We start from the raw sequence: 15790 nt of genomic DNA on the forward strand, positions 1-15790 counted from the left end.
AGGTAACAAAGGATCAAAAAGCTACCACCAACTTCCATATCCCAGTTTCTAACTATGTCTAGCCCTTAGCTGGATGCTCTGAGAAGGTGAGCTCCATTTAAAATGAAATTATTTTCTTATAATTTGTACACAACTCCCCTTAATTCCTCCAGTATTCTTCTTTCCCTTATTCCCTCTTCTCAATTCCTAACCAATGAACAATTCTTCTTGAAGTAACAAGATTTCTTTTCTATTGTTGTTGCTTGACTACTTTTCAATATAATCTAGCTTTAAAGATTACTTTTTAATAGTACCTGTCCCCTATATCAAATTACTCAGGTAGCCATTGTTTTTTCAAAAACAAACTGCTTAGGACATCTTTACCCTTTCATAGTACCAGTGAAACAGAAGAAGCAGTTCTGCAGCAACTAGTCAGCAAAAGAACTGCAGCAACTGGTCAGCAAAATAACACAATTTGTGCCCAGACTTCATTTTTACAGATAAAGGAAAGCCAAAACCTTGTAAGTTCAAGTTTAATTTCAGTATTTTTAATTAATAAAATCGGAGTCAATTTATTCAAATAAAACATTTGAACCTTGGTGCAACAAGAGCTGAATACAGTAGCAAAATGCCAGAGACTACAGACCAGCTATTGCAAACTTCATGTATCACAGAACTTAAATTACATCTCTAAGTAAATCTGTTAAAATAATATTTGACAAGTTTAGATATTTAAGAGCTTAACATTTTTCTTGATTATTAGCATGCCTACAATTAGCAATGTAGAATGCCAGCTACAAAAAGCAAACAAGAAACCAAAACAGCAAACTCTTCCTGGCCTAGCTGTAAAAACTAGCCAACGTAGGGTGAATAGTACAATTTATTTTCTGATTTTCCCCTGGCCTTCCCTGACAATCTGTCATGCTCTTGTGGAGCAGAAGACATTTGCTCCAAAGCAGAGTCTTCTGCACTTCCAGCTTGTTTAGATAGAGTACAAAATAGCTCTATTCACAAGAATATGATCAGTTCCTTCAGTTTTTGTTTACTTCTGCAGAGGCTGATTTCACACAGTTTACTGGCCTAATTTGCAAAAATACTTTTTCAATGAAGAGAATTAAGACTGCTGCTTACTTCTTCTATAATTAATCAGGAGTAAAAATCTAAGCAATTTTTAAAAAACTAAAGTATCATCGATCTCTCTCAGAAATAAATGAAATGCTTTCAAAGCAGAAGATGATTATCAATGGTGCTATTTTGCTCATATCAAAAGGGCACACACTTATTAAGCTAACAGGAACAACACTTCTACACTTTTATCAGAAAACCTGGCTTCATAAGCTTAGGTAGTTACATAAAAAACTGCAGGAGTGTGTATTGACTTTGGCTTCAAGTCAATGCTTCTTCATCAATATTTTACTCACACGCAAAGACTCCCAAGTTTAGGAAACTGTAGATAACAAACAGCCTTAGTTGACACTGGCATCAGAAAGGGAAAAAAAAAAAAAAAAAAAAGAAAAGAAAAGCAATCAGCAAATTCAGTGGTGGGTCCCTGAGCCCAAAAGTAATCACTGAAGAGGTTTCTGAACAAAAATATTTAAGCCATATTTTCAGCCAACTCTTCTTCCTCTGTATCTAAGGAAAATACTTAAACATTATTCAAGAGTCCCCATTAAACCAGGAAACAATTTATTGCAAATGCAATTTTAAGACCTAATTACTTTCCAATCAGATCTTCTGAAAGTTTTCATAACAACAGGAGATATTTTAAGGATGCAAAAGTAGAATGACACACATAACAGAAATACTATTTCAAAGACAGAAAATATACCTATTAGCATAAAAATAAGATGCAACTAGGCTATAGGTCAAATCTGCTCCTGAAACAGCCCTGAATTTACTCTAGCAGAAAGACCAGATGAATTCACTTACACTCCTAGACCTCAATTCTTTCATCCTTGCAACTGACCTGTAATTGTTACCTTCTTAGAATTACTACAGAAGATGTAAAAAACACCCAAATTACAGCTTCTAGCCACAGTAAGTGTTTCATAATGTCTACCACGTGTCATTTTGCTCTCTGGAAGAAACTTCTTAAATGCGAGGTCATCATAGTCATCAGGCAGTCACCAAATAGCACAGGTATTTGCCACTTATTTAGTTTGCCAAGATTTAAATGGTCATTGTTACCTGTTTGTCTCTCCACATAAATCCTTCTCCCTGCATGAGAAGTACTGACCATTAAAAGTTTGGAAAGAACAAAATAATGCAGCCAGAATCAGGGTTCCTTAAGCAGAAGGTTCAACACTTAAAATGTTAAGGAGAATGTTGTCTTTTTTTCTGTTTGAACACTATCTATTTATGATTCTACAATTACAGACACTTTAAGGGTGTCTGTCCTTCCATGGTTTACACCAGTTTCTTCAGTAACATGTGGTGCACATCACCCTGCTGAGTGTTCTGGTTATTCCAGGCAGCACCCACTGCCTCCTTTGCCAGGGCCCACGTCAGAGCATTCCCAGAATACACACACAGCTGTGTGACCTTCCCCCTGTCCTCAACAGGCCTTATCTAATGGAACTGAAGAGATGTCATCACCTTCCAGTGTCTGAATACAAAGTCCTACACTGTGTTTGAATAGAATACTGCAAACTGCTGGCACTGCTTTACACCTCTCCACTGAAGCCTCAAGGTGTATTGCTTCTAACAGGGTATCACATAGATTCCATACACAATCTTTTGAAAATAAAACTGTAGAAAATAATTCTGCAACAGGAGCAGCTCTGATTTGCTGTCATTTTTTTTCTGCTTTTGACTCTACTGCATCTTTTTCATATTCTCTTCTGCGTGGATGCATCTTGTTTATGTCTATTCTGCTTTCTACTGCTTAAAGGCCATTTGGATAAACGCCTCCCATTTAAATCCTAACATTCAGCTCAAAAGGCTCCTCTTTCATAGCAGGCTTAGAAATTCTGTTTAGTGAGCTGCACGTCTAGTTACCATCTAGTTATCAAGAATACTCACAAAGTGGAAGAAATCCTTGAGCTGATTCCAGAAAAAAATTTCATTAACCTTCTTTCCAGTTGTCCCCAGTACAGGGAACATAAACATATTTTGGCTAATATGCTTAGCAGTTTTCCATTAGTAACCCAGACAACACTGTGAGAACTTCTGGACTGTGCCCAAGCACCCGTGGCCTATCACAAGATCTGTCTGGGAGATATTTCTGACCAAGAGATTCCAAAATTATAAGCAATTCTCAAGGCAGCTTGAACATCACGGAAGGCAGTAAGTGCATTTTAAATGGTCTTTCCAAACCGCTGTTTTTACCTACCCATGGCATTAGCAAGGACCTGAAATTCATCCATTTGAGGGAAGCTGTTAACTTTCCACACCATAGCAGCTGTATCACAGCAAGTCACATGTCTAGAATGAAAGTATGCAGTCTCTTGCATGCAGTTGTAGCCACCCACCCACAGCACTAGCAACCACTCCACTCTCAGGCTGGCTAGTGGAAGAGCTCCAGGCAGCAGTGTCAGCAAGCCCCTTCTAAAGCCAGGTTCTGACTTCATGCTTTTTGTAACCCCTCCATCAAACCTCTAAACAGAGGAAAATCAAGTGTCATTTTTATTCCCAGAATAGAGAAGAAAATGCACAGATTTGAGTTAAATCAAGCAAAGGAAATCTTATCACTTACGATCTTGCCAGTTAATGCATCCTTAAACCAGTTTGCATGCATGCAATTCCCTAGCTTATGTTTGGGCAATTACCACTTATTCCTCAAAGCCAGGCAGCTGCCAGAACTGGTTTTAAGAGCCACAACTAAAGGAGCTGTCTGGGGCGTCAGAGGCCCATTAGCCTAACCTGAACATCAAGGCAAGTCACCTAGTGCATGAGAAAAACAGAACCCTACACACTAATCTTTGTCCAGGATCAGAGTAACTTGACATTTTTTTTACTCACCATGGTCCTCCCACTTGCCTCACTGGAAGGGACAAGCACACAAGCAGAGCAAAAGGTGGTTAATCTATCCCCTAGTTTGGCAAGAGGATGAACACATCTGTCACATGAAAAGGAGAGTTCTGAACAGTTTGCTGGCATCCCTTCTTTATATTTCATTGAGAGAGACACAGAGGCTCAAAACATGCATATTGTACACAGCAGTGGGGCACAGGTTCTAACCTCCACATATTTTCCCATCTCCAATCCCACAGTGCAGACTTAGCACTTGGCAAGTAAACAGGTCTGGGGTGAGGGGGGTTAACTTGACATGCTCATGAACTAAAGCTTTAAGAAATCTATTTAATGCATTTACTCAATGATAAACATGAGAAAGAAAAGCTCCTTTTGCTATGGACAAAGTTGGCACTTACTTTAATGAATAGTTTGGAAACAGTTTCAAATGCCAACAAGCAAATGAGGCAATGAATAAAGTAAAATATCTTTACTGTTTCCCATGCAATATGTGGGATGCTTTTATCATGCAGCTACACACCATCAATGGTATTTTTAGCATTTAAACACTACCAAGGTCCATTTAGCATTTTAGGCTTGCCTAGCACTTACTCATAGCTGTTTCACTAGAAACTGGAGTAGATGAAATCTGAGCCAATTGTCCTGAAATGCTTCATGGACTAGTTGTAAAGGACATTTGGGGTACAAGTTTTGGGATCATGCCACTCACCCATGATTTGCTGATATCATCTATGGTGTTGATGATGACTGCCAGACCATTGTGCTGCATCAACATCTCACCGACTGTGCTATCTCTTATCTCTTGCTCAAGTGATTTACTAGATCTTCTTAGGGTACGTATGCATGAAACCTTTTGCACAGCTTCAGGTTCACCAAGAAGATTTTTAGAGGACAGGAACAAGAAACATAAATCTGAGCAGGATTTATTCTCCCCTTGTTTCTTTCAAATGTTAAAGCGAGTCTGATTGTCTCAACCTCCCCTACCTCTGCTAAGCCTTATTTTAACCATCACTGTGCCAAAAAAACCAAAAACCACACATAAACGTTCTTCTGCAATCATGATAGCCACACCTACTCTAGGTTAATGAAGAAGTTTGGTTTGAATTTGCCTTGACTTTTACACTAATTATGTGTGAAAAAGAAAATTGAGGTGCAAGAAACAAGCAGCTCTGCTCTTCTCCATGCCAAGGTGACAGCATGGTTCAGAGAGAAAGATTCTACCCAGTCAGATGGTTAGGTCTAAAGTCTTGCTAAGTCTAGAAGAGAATTCAGAGACACCTTGAAAATGTTTTAGTGCTTCAATGTAATTAAATTATATTTTTTCTTTCCCCCCACCGCCACCCGAAGCAGCACATTTTCACTTCTCCCTTTACACACATTTATACTCGCTGGCCAAAAAACAAAATAAAAGTGGCTGAAATGCTCCTACATGCCTGAAACAGTAAGATAAGCCTGAAATAATGTGGACCACAAAAACAGTCAACACCCAGCAGTGAAGAATTCCACAGGAATCTTAACTCAATCTGTAGTGCCATCCCCTTCCCAATGGATGGTGGAAAGTCAGCTCCGAAGGTGGAGTCAGCTTCTTTAAGCCAGCCAGCTAATAAATTCTGGTTTTCCTTGCTGGTGAATCAAAAAAAAACCCAAAAAAATCAAAAAACAAAAATCCAGAACACTTGTCATTTTCACTGATTATTTTCCCAAAAGATAAAAAATAGAATCTATCAAGAAGGGAGCAACCATCAAGAAAAGAAAAGAACTTTGCATTGCCTTTTGCTCAGAAACTCCTGGCACAGGAGCATCAGCTATTGCTTATTTCTTAAGCAATAAATGAATGGAACCAAAGGAACAGAGTTAATATAACTGAAATTTTGGCCACTGGATTAAAACTGACTACATCATGCTCAGAATTACTCAAGAATTTAGGGATGTAACAATAACAACATTAGACTGATTTTCAAAGATGCTCCCACTGCACCCAGTGATGGTGTTACTCAGAGTGGGCTGTTTACCTGCCCTGGGTTTCACAAGCTCTGCTGCACCTGCACAGCTGAGCTCAGGAGCTAACCTGCTCATCTCTGTACAAAACTGCTATTTCACAACAAAAGTAGCAGAAAGTTTCTGAAGTCCTTCAATTATATTTCAGAAGAGTATTTAGGCTGCTAAATCATTCAGGCACTTTCAAAAGATTTCCTCAAGTCTGAAAATCTAATTGCTCATCTAAGCTTAATTCAGCTCAATTTTAAAAATCAGCTAAATTGGTGCTAATGCTGATGACACTAAAAATGCTCTTAAACTCATTTAAGGTTAATTTGGTAATTTACCAACATAAAGGTTAAACTGACTAAAGGTGTTTTTTTAATATAGAATGTTATATAATTCGATTGGCTTGGATATAATGGTAGAAATTAGTTTATTTGAACTTCTCTAATACTGACAAGCACATAACTTTACTTCATGTAATTCTTCTCTAGATTAAAAAAAAGCCATAGAGGAAAATGACACCAATAAATACAGTTTTTGTTCTAGCACAGTCACTTGAATTTTTCAGGATATTTAGCAAAGTGATCACTAGTAGGAAAAAAGCACTCTTATTTCCCCAGCTTAAATCAACTTTCTTGTAAGGAGTAAACCTCTTGTATAAAAAATGCTGCTGTAAATAGGTCTAGACTTTACACAGCCATGGGTCACTAATTTAATTAGATTTCAAAGCAACTATTCCACCTTTACCTTGAATACAATACTTCCTGTACCCTCCCTCATACTAAAAGGACTAAAACAATCCCCCAAAGGTTTACACCTCAATGCATGAGGAAACAACAACAAAGTGTACACACAATACCTTGAGTTACAGATGGGGTTTATATTGTTCCAGTTATTAGAAAAACCTTAACTACTTGCTACACTGGTATTTTTAGCATGGAAAACAGAAGCTTTTCTCCTTTCTGGTTTGACTGGATTCTGTTTGACCTGCTCTGCTCAGAAAATGACTGCTATCATCCAACCTCAGTAACTTCCTCTACTAAATACGAGCTTTTGCTTTCTAAAAACATAAAACAAACTTCTCTGTAAGAATAAAATAAATTTTAACAGCAAAAGTCCTTGCCTTCTGTGAGAAAATAGTAGGGCTTGTAGGGTTTTATTTGGGGATAAATAGTAGAGTGAGGATAGGAGCTCTGAGGTGTATCAGTTTGCTCTTTTGAGCTTTTCTCCTTCCCAACGAAAATGGGGGTTGCAATTTCCACAGCGTTCTTGTATCACGTGTTACCACACATTTCTGACTCCACAACCTTACTGTTTTCATCATTTCAGTGATCCAAAGCTGCATGAAGAGACTGGGGGTTTTGCTCTCACCAAAAGCCACAAGGGATCAACAAGAAACCAAGTTCATATTCTCCTCCAGGAGCTCATGTAGCATTTCAAAGAACTACACAATATAGGAGCTGTCACTTGAAGTGAATGCACACTATAACAGACAGGATCATTTACCTCCAGTTTCACCATCTATAAATGACATGAAAATACCAATTATTTGACACTATCATACTGCTACACATTTGTGCTGTTACTCAGCAACACACATATAAAGGAAAACCATGCTACAACAACTCTATGAACAGTCTATGCAAATAACTTTGCTACTGTTAACAACAGTCCAACTTCACCTTGCTCTGCTGAACAGGATGCTAATTCAGCCTTGGTCTAACTGTAACACCCAAGTAACCTTTCCTACTCTACTCCCCCACATGAAAACAAGATGCCAGTTTATATCACATAGGAAGGGCAGGGGCAGTTGTCAGGCTATAATCACAGATTCTTCTGGATCTCAATATAAATAAAGCACTTAAGGCATTGATTCCCTAAGCTGACAATAAATGCAGCTCTTCTGCAGGCAGCTATAGGCTACTCCTCCCTTGCATGCTGTGTACACAGTGAGAAGTGGATTTTGTGAGGAGTGGATATGAAGATGCTAGCACTAAAATTTCTGGCAAGACCAGTGCTTCTATTTTGTGAACAGCATTCCTGCTCTCTGTATGGTAAATTAACAGCAGTAAAAGGTGAAACACACCATAACCTATTCTTTACAGTGCAGTGTTTCTGGAAATGTAATGGCTACTAGGACACAACACTTTGGATGCACAAATGTAGCTGAAATTGTAATTGTCTCTTTACTCTCTCATGTTAGCTAGTGGTAATGGTAATGATATAAAAGTAAAACAATTACAGAATGTATGCAAACAGGTTTCTAAACATCCATTCCTCTTTCTGATCTCAAGTTATCTTTCTGATCTCTTGATCAGAAATTATATATAAGAATGTATTATAGAAAATAATATAATTATAGATATATAATAAAATTATAATATAGAAATAATATATCAGAAATCATGATAAAACTATTAGGCCACAATACTAATTTCTCATAGTACAGTAGAAATGAAAAGTCAGTTAATTTACAATATCCAGTAATTTGTTATAAAGTAAGAATTTTAAAGAGAATTGTTTCACAGCATCTATGGATTTCAGTCTATAGGTTCAGTTATTTTAAAGTCAGTGCTGTGATGAAAAATCAGACTCTCATGGTATGAAAACTTGAAAAATATAAGCAGATATTTGAATGTAATTTAAAAACTCCCATGACAGAGAGGTCTGGTGATCCATTAAATGTCTACACCACAGACCCAAACATACTGCATACTCTCACATGCACATGAAAAGAAAGGGGGTAAATGAAAGTAAACAAACAACGTACAAAGGTGAACTTATTTTAATCTGGTTATAAATAAAACCAACAAGTGCAAAACTGCTCCTCAAAAGCTAGAAAGCAAATCACAAAAAGTGAAAAGAATTTAGTGGGTAAGAATGATCACAGGAAGGAATAACAATGATGAAAAATGGACATGAAAGGAAACTGAATTATCTATTTTCAAATGCAGCATTCTTTTCTAGTCACAGAAAACAGACACTCATTTAATTGCAAGAACTTTAAATGAAAAAACAGGAAGGCACAGCTAAGTGTAACTGAGGGGTTAACAGATGTTTGGGGAGCAGGGTCCCTATCCTAATTAGGAACATAGCAAATAAAAAACAATTATTATGTTAGCTTTTCAATTATAGTCACTTCAGCTTTACAAAGTGGTAAGCTATAAGAGCAAGTGCTGAGGTGACCTTAATATTAATTAGGAGACAGGGGACAGAGCTCTCATCCATTTAGAGGAAAATATCCCTTGGCACCAGGATACGACAGGAAAGAAGGAAGAAGATACAAGGAGTCAGAGAGACAATCCAGCACTGTATTATTCCCAAAGAAAGTATCATCTTGAGACACTTCAGGATGTCCCCAAAGGCCAGCACTGAGGACCTGAGGCACATGCACACAAAGCCCTTTGATGCTCAAGAGAGCTATAGCTGGGACTAGAGAAACTGTCAGAGCTGTGATGCCAGTGCTAGAACCAGAGCCTCTGGGACTTAACAGGAAGATGAAAGCTGTCCATACCATATCCCTCCTTTTACCTTCTTCTACCCTATAGCTCTGTGCCTGAACTGCACCAGCTCAAAACCATACTTGCCACATGAGCATTCCTGGCTACTTCTATCTACAATAGTGGCAAACATGATTTTTCTGCCTTTTCTTATTTTTTTTTTTAACCACAAAGCTACTTGATCTCCAGCCTAGCAGTAGTTCACATGGAGAGGGCTGACTAATTTGAACTGACTGCAGACAAGTTGGTACACACGTTACTGAGTAGCATAGACCAGGGACCACCAGAGAGAGATGAGCTAAGGAGTAAATTCTAATTTATTCACAACACATGGAAGAATGTGTCATCAAAGTCTCAAAGTGAAGCGTATTAATTAGTTAAGCCTACTCATGTTTTGTGGCTATTTTAAAATGAATAAGGTTGAGTAAATTAGGGCAAGCAGACAAAAAGGCCCACATCCTCAAAAGCACATTGTGGGTATGCTGTGAATTATCTTTGTTGATCTGGATCTAAATGGATTTCAAGGTCTAATAATGAATCAATGAGTTGAATGCTGCTTCCTAGATTCCTATCTCTCTGTGATTAGGCTCTTACAACAATGTGGGATTCAAGGAGTGTCTTGCACTGTATTATATTAGAGCAGAGCTGGTATTAAAGAACTTTCAAACTGAAATTATGTGAATATTGACTCATCACAGCACAAACCATAAAGCTGAGTCCTGCTGTTGTCTTTTTTACATCTCCATGTAACCATATGCAAATTACACCAAGAACAGTAAAAGCAAAATAATAAAGCATGGTGGGCATCAAATTTGCTGTTATCTTTTATGGTACGTATTTATAGGAGATGGATGAAGCACTTTACAGTTAGCAAGAAATTTGTGATGAGAAATACTTTTGCCTCCCAAACATGCCATAATACTTAAAATAATATAATGTTAACAAAATATAATGTTAACATACCTGTTCCTTCACTGCTCTTTTTTTCCAACTGTGCCACTTGTACCACTTCAGCAGCAGCATCCCTTACTACCAAGTCTTCATTCTGCAGCAGTAGAATCACACATTTCCACAGACCAAGGGTATCAGACAGTCCTGTATTTGTGGAGAAAAATTAGAGTTCTTTATTTTACATGCATTCAAAGAATTTAGAGAGCTCTGTTTCCACACCTAAACACAACACATGAAAGGCATTGGCAAACCACTGGGAAAAAGATTGGCAATACAATCAAAGTATTTACAGCATCTGTGAACCTTATCTAGGTGGCAGACCCAGCTTGGTTTAAACAGTGGGCAGCAGATAAGAGAATGGGCCTCTCTATCTGGGTTCAACTTCAGTCGTGAGTGCTCTCAATTTTCTACAATTTCTAGGAGTGCAGAATTCCTGTTTGGCAACATCAAAAATTCTGTGGCTGGAGATTGACCAACGCACTCTGATCACAGATTTGGTGTTGCAATCTGACTGAAGCAGAGGCTGCCAAACCAAGCTTTCTTCAGATACTTCCTAGATTTCTTCAGATACTGCCAGTAGGGCTGGACACAAGTGCCATTCCCTGCCAGAAACAGCAAATGACTCCACCTTTCAGGGATCTGCTTCTTACCTCCTTCTCCCACCTGTCCCCACTACTCACCAGCATGCCCTTACACCTTACACCCACTCTCTGTTGGAAACAAGTTTAATCCATGGGGTGATTACAGGTACACATCTAACATTAACCAGAGAGAAGTGCCAAGAGGGAGGTGCTCATCTGGTAATGCCCAAGGCAGGCAGACAGCACACACCACCCCAGTGGCAATTCACACCTCACAAGCCATTCTTCCCTTGCAAACCCTCATGCCATTTACTGCTGCCACACCATCCATGACTAGCTCAAGTCACACATCTGTACTGCTAGGTCTGCTGGGGTATTTTTCAACTGACTTTTCAGGTCTTGTTGAACATCCTGGTTAAAGGAATCCACTGGAAGGTCACTTTTAGATGCAGCCAGCTGTTAGATATTACTTTCTGGTGACCACAGACAATACAAGAGTTGTGTTTCATTGCTGGTTTTCTTCTACCATGTTTTCAGCAGGTTTATCAGAGATCTGTATTACAAGGCTAGCCAGACAACTGTTATTTCCTGCTTGGACAAAGTAAATTGCTCTAGGCTTTACTACACAGGCAGAAGAAGCACTCCTGTATTACCTGTAACTTCCCTATGTGGCAATGGCATGAAGTATAATTATTTCAGAAAGAAGTTGCTTTTATTCATAGCATGACACACTCAATAATGTTACACTGGTACAGCTAGGGCAGAATAATTATTCTCTTACAAATTCAATTGCCAGATTTTCCACCTAGACAAGTTTCTACTGTATCTCCAGAAGCAGTGGAAGTCTACAAGGGGAATTTGCATAAAGACTTTTTCTGAACCCTCAAGCAGCTTGATGAAGAGATTATGGGGTCACCCATATACATACTGGCATTCACCCTCTTTCTCTTAGGAACATAGTAATGGAAGCTCTTGGGAATGACTACAACTCCATTTCATACAACCACAGTTTCCTTCAACATCTACTTTTTACTATATGTGGTCAAGCAAGCTGATGCAGAAGGAGGCAGAGAAGTCAAAGCTGTTTACATACACACAACCCCTTTAAGGGAATTATTCTGGGTTTATATCACTACAACTAATCACCAGTCCATGCCCTTGATTTGCCAAACTCCTCACTGCAGTACTGACAGTTTCATAGTTGTGAACACCCCCAGACTGACAATTCTAGGTACTATGAAGGGTCAGCTCTGCATCTTTCTTCCCCAGATCAATTTTCAGAGCAAAGAGCTAATTCAGATGGTTTGCCCACTGAGGCCTTGGGGCTCTATTTTCTGGGCTGTTTGGGGAGCATTTATTTTTGTTTACTTGTCTGTTTTCATTTGTTTTGTTAGGATTTTACATAGGGAACAAACTGCTGCTATTTTTTATTTCAGACCTTCACATCTGCCTGACTGGAAAGCATGGAAATCAGCAACTGTTTTGACAAGATCAAGGGGGAAACTGTTGTCAATCATCTATGGACCGCATCAAAATAACAACAGATGAGAAGCACTGAATTTGGGAGTTTTTCACTCCAATACTTCCACTGTCTTCATCTGACATAAAATGGTAATAATGTCTGTCCTATGAAGAGCTTTATATAGATGGTGAAGCTCAAGATTTCCAGAGCTGATACTATGAAAACTTAATAGTGCAATGTCTACCTCATATAGCAGATTTAGCTCTGGTAAATGTTACCTATACCTCTTAAAAAGCACATCTCAAAATAATAGCTAATTTTTCACAAAATCACTATTTACAGATTAAGAAATATACTGTTCTTTTTGTGTAAGAGATATTTGTATCCAGTCCACATGGATGGACTTAAGCTACTTAAACTAAAAACATTTATATAACTACAATGGAATGAAGTATCACAGAGTTACAAGGATCTAAAGCTGACCATCCTGTTCAGGATGCAAAATAATTTCTTTATCATCTATTACTACCTATTCTTTCATATCTCCTGGCCCTTTAGTTACAAAATCCCCCTATTCTCTATTCACAGAAGGCAGGGGGTAAAAGAAAGCTAAAAGAAAAAACCCATCTATTCTCCAGAACAAACCAGAGTTTCACTTAGCTTTGCTTCCCAGTCACTAATATACTGTTGAATAAGGCCATGTAGATTTTGCTTGTTCTCCTTCTTTATTTTCTAAAGAGACAGTCTAATGTTAACTTAAAACAAAAATCCTTATACCTGGGAGATATAATGTGATCCAATTATTAATCATTCTTATAGTAGAACGTGTGTCTCATTTCTAGACTGAAGCCCTTAATTTCAACATCCAGCCAGCACAGCTTTGTTACATTCCCAGTGTTAAACTAAACTCTGTCCACCTCACCAATAGAGTACTACAGAAAGATTCAAGTCACAGAACAACTGCAAGCCAGTAATTCTGTACAGCAGTGTATAGTGACCAGGAGACATAACAACATCTTATGTGCCCCTTCTGCAGAGTTGTTGTCAGAGGCTGGGCACATGTGCTTTTTCTACCAGAATTTAAATAAATCTGTATGTTCAGTAATTAAATCTTATCAAAATTTTCAAAAAAAAACCCTGTCTGAAGTAATTACGTTTTGACTGTGCATACACACACAATACATTTGAAATCATGTATTAATGGATTTCATAAAAAAAAAAATCCAGAAAATTACTTTCAAGCTACTTACCAAGAATAAGCTTCTCATTGATCAGAAGGAATGATGTTATACTTTTAAGAACTTCAGCAGCTGCTAAGAGCATCTCTGTCTCTTGCTCATCTCCACAAAAATACACTATCAGCCGAACCCATTTTTTCAAGACTTCTTCTGAAATCTGAAGGCACAGAACATGTAAGAAGTGCGCTGTACAAGCTGGTCTTACCTCTAACCATCACACTGAGCTATGGTCTGCCTAAGGGATACTGTTCATTAGTAAATTGTGATTAGTAATGTTCACATGTATCCCCATGTGAACATTAAAAAGTTGGGAAATTTTCTTTTAGTTAGAGCAGTATTCACAGGCCAAGTCCTTCACTCTTTCCCTTCACACCAGACTCACCAATGATGACAAAAGTCAAAGCATAGTTTTGTCCTTCTACACATGCAAGCCAAGGACAAATATGCTGGTCCTTGGCTGAATTTCATAGAGTTCCTCTCTGCCCATCTCTCCAGTCTGTCGAGGTCCTTCTGAAGGGCTGCACAGCCTCCTGGGGTATCATCCACTCCTCCCAGCTTTGTGTTGTCAGTGAACTTGCTGAGGAGGCCTCTGCCCCTTCATCCAAGTCACTGATGAAGAAGTTAAATATCGGGCCCAGCACTGAACCTTGGGACACCACTAGTGACAGACCAACTATACCTGTGACACTGCTTATGACCCTCTGGGATGTGCCATTCAGCCAGTTCTCAACCCACCTCATTAACTGAAGAATAAATGAAACCTCAGTCATACTCGGCCTCATTCTGCCTTGTACAGGGCCATGTACCTGCACTGCACAAAGGGACATAGCCAGAGCGTGTCCTATAGATTCTGTAACAGGTAAAAACAAAAACTAAAAATCTCCCACAATGTTACAATGACTCAAACTTCAAGCAGACACATGGATGGACTATCTAGAAAGACAGAACTTAATTTTTACCTTATGGAAGAAAAAATCCCTTCCACAGATGCATGTACCGTGCAAGTCCAAAGACAGAATTTAGATGGAAAACTGAGGTACCTGGTCTTTCCCAAAGCCAAAAGCTCTCTCTGTAGGTATATCTTACATCTCCCATGATTTATAAGTTATTAGAGAAAGTTATTGCATCATTTCTAGTTAAGATTTTACAGCATTTTTCATTAATTCCTGTAAAAAATGCTAACTTTAAGTACTCGCACTATGCCTTTCCTTTAGCAAAAAAGATTTAACATCATAATTCATGTTCCTCAATTCTTGTGTGCAAATATGATTTTATATTTTTTTATAATGAGCCATGGTTATTAGCATAAAACATGAATCCATTCTACTGTTCATTCAATGAAAAATAATAGCTTTGTAAGGAAAATAATCTTCCTTTTAAAGCAGATCATGAGAGTTTTGTTTGTTTTAAATATCCACTAAGTGGGTTTTGTGTCTTTGAAAATATTTTTTAAAATATCTATCACTAAAGCTGCTTTTGCACTGTTTTACACATACATGTGACATCACAGACTGACAATTTAAAATCAAAAGAAATCTGAGCTGGCTGGGAACTGCAAACTGCACCCAACCACTGCTTCGGCTTTGTGCCTTCCCACCCGATGTGCTCTCCTGTGGGTTCTCCAAAAATCAAGAAACCACAACAAAGCTGCACTTCATTAAACGGGCTGGTTTCAGAACAAGCATTAAACACTACAGGCATTTCCCTTTCCACATTATAGTGACCATTTTGGATGAGCTCAGAAGCTGAAATTACTCCATCAGAAATATTTATGTATGTATTTAACTTGAAATTACTTTGAGAGGGATGTACTGAGATGACATTCACGGCTGTGTCATTTCAGAACATGGCAGTGTATTCAGAGAGGATGACATAATATCAAAAATTATGAAAGGACACAAGAAAACACAAGCTTGAAGCTTGGATCTAAAAGAAGCCACATTACTGCAATCACTAAAAACTCCAGGATTACAAAACTGTTAACCAGCTCCATTTCCCTTACCTGCTGATGGTTCTGCAAATGGTGGATAATCAATCTGGAGGCAAATTTGAGAGCTATGGTTTGACCTTCAGGGCTGAGAAAACAAGGCAAAGGACATATCAAAAAGCCAGCTAATTCTGTCA

At 38.3% G+C, this 15790-nt stretch overlaps 1 protein-coding gene across 3 annotated transcripts in view; it reads right to left on the reverse strand.

Annotated features, from left to right (window-relative positions):
- THADA (THADA armadillo repeat containing) overlaps positions 1–15790 on the reverse strand; it is a 152877-nt gene that overhangs the window by 16635 nt on the left and 120452 nt on the right. For 2 of the 3 annotated variants that reach the window (XM_088053504.1, XM_014252973.2), the window contains exons 34-36: positions 15669–15741; positions 13679–13823; positions 10398–10529 (exon numbers count right to left, since the gene is read on the reverse strand). In XM_088053504.1, the coding sequence (XP_087909630.1) occupies positions 10398–10529; positions 13679–13823; positions 15669–15741 (350 nt within the window). Of the gene's footprint in view, positions 1–4660; positions 4813–10397; positions 10530–13678; positions 13824–15668; positions 15742–15790 lie in introns of all 3 variants that reach the window. The other variant, XM_088053505.1, reaches the window with a different exon arrangement.

Source organism: Pseudopodoces humilis, chromosome 3 (assembly GCF_049639895.1).
Source record: "Pseudopodoces humilis isolate 2021_Gansu_Grassland_sample_001 chromosome 3, ASM4963989v1, whole genome shotgun sequence".
Classification (NCBI taxonomy): Eukaryota; Metazoa; Chordata; class Aves; order Passeriformes; family Paridae; genus Pseudopodoces; species Pseudopodoces humilis.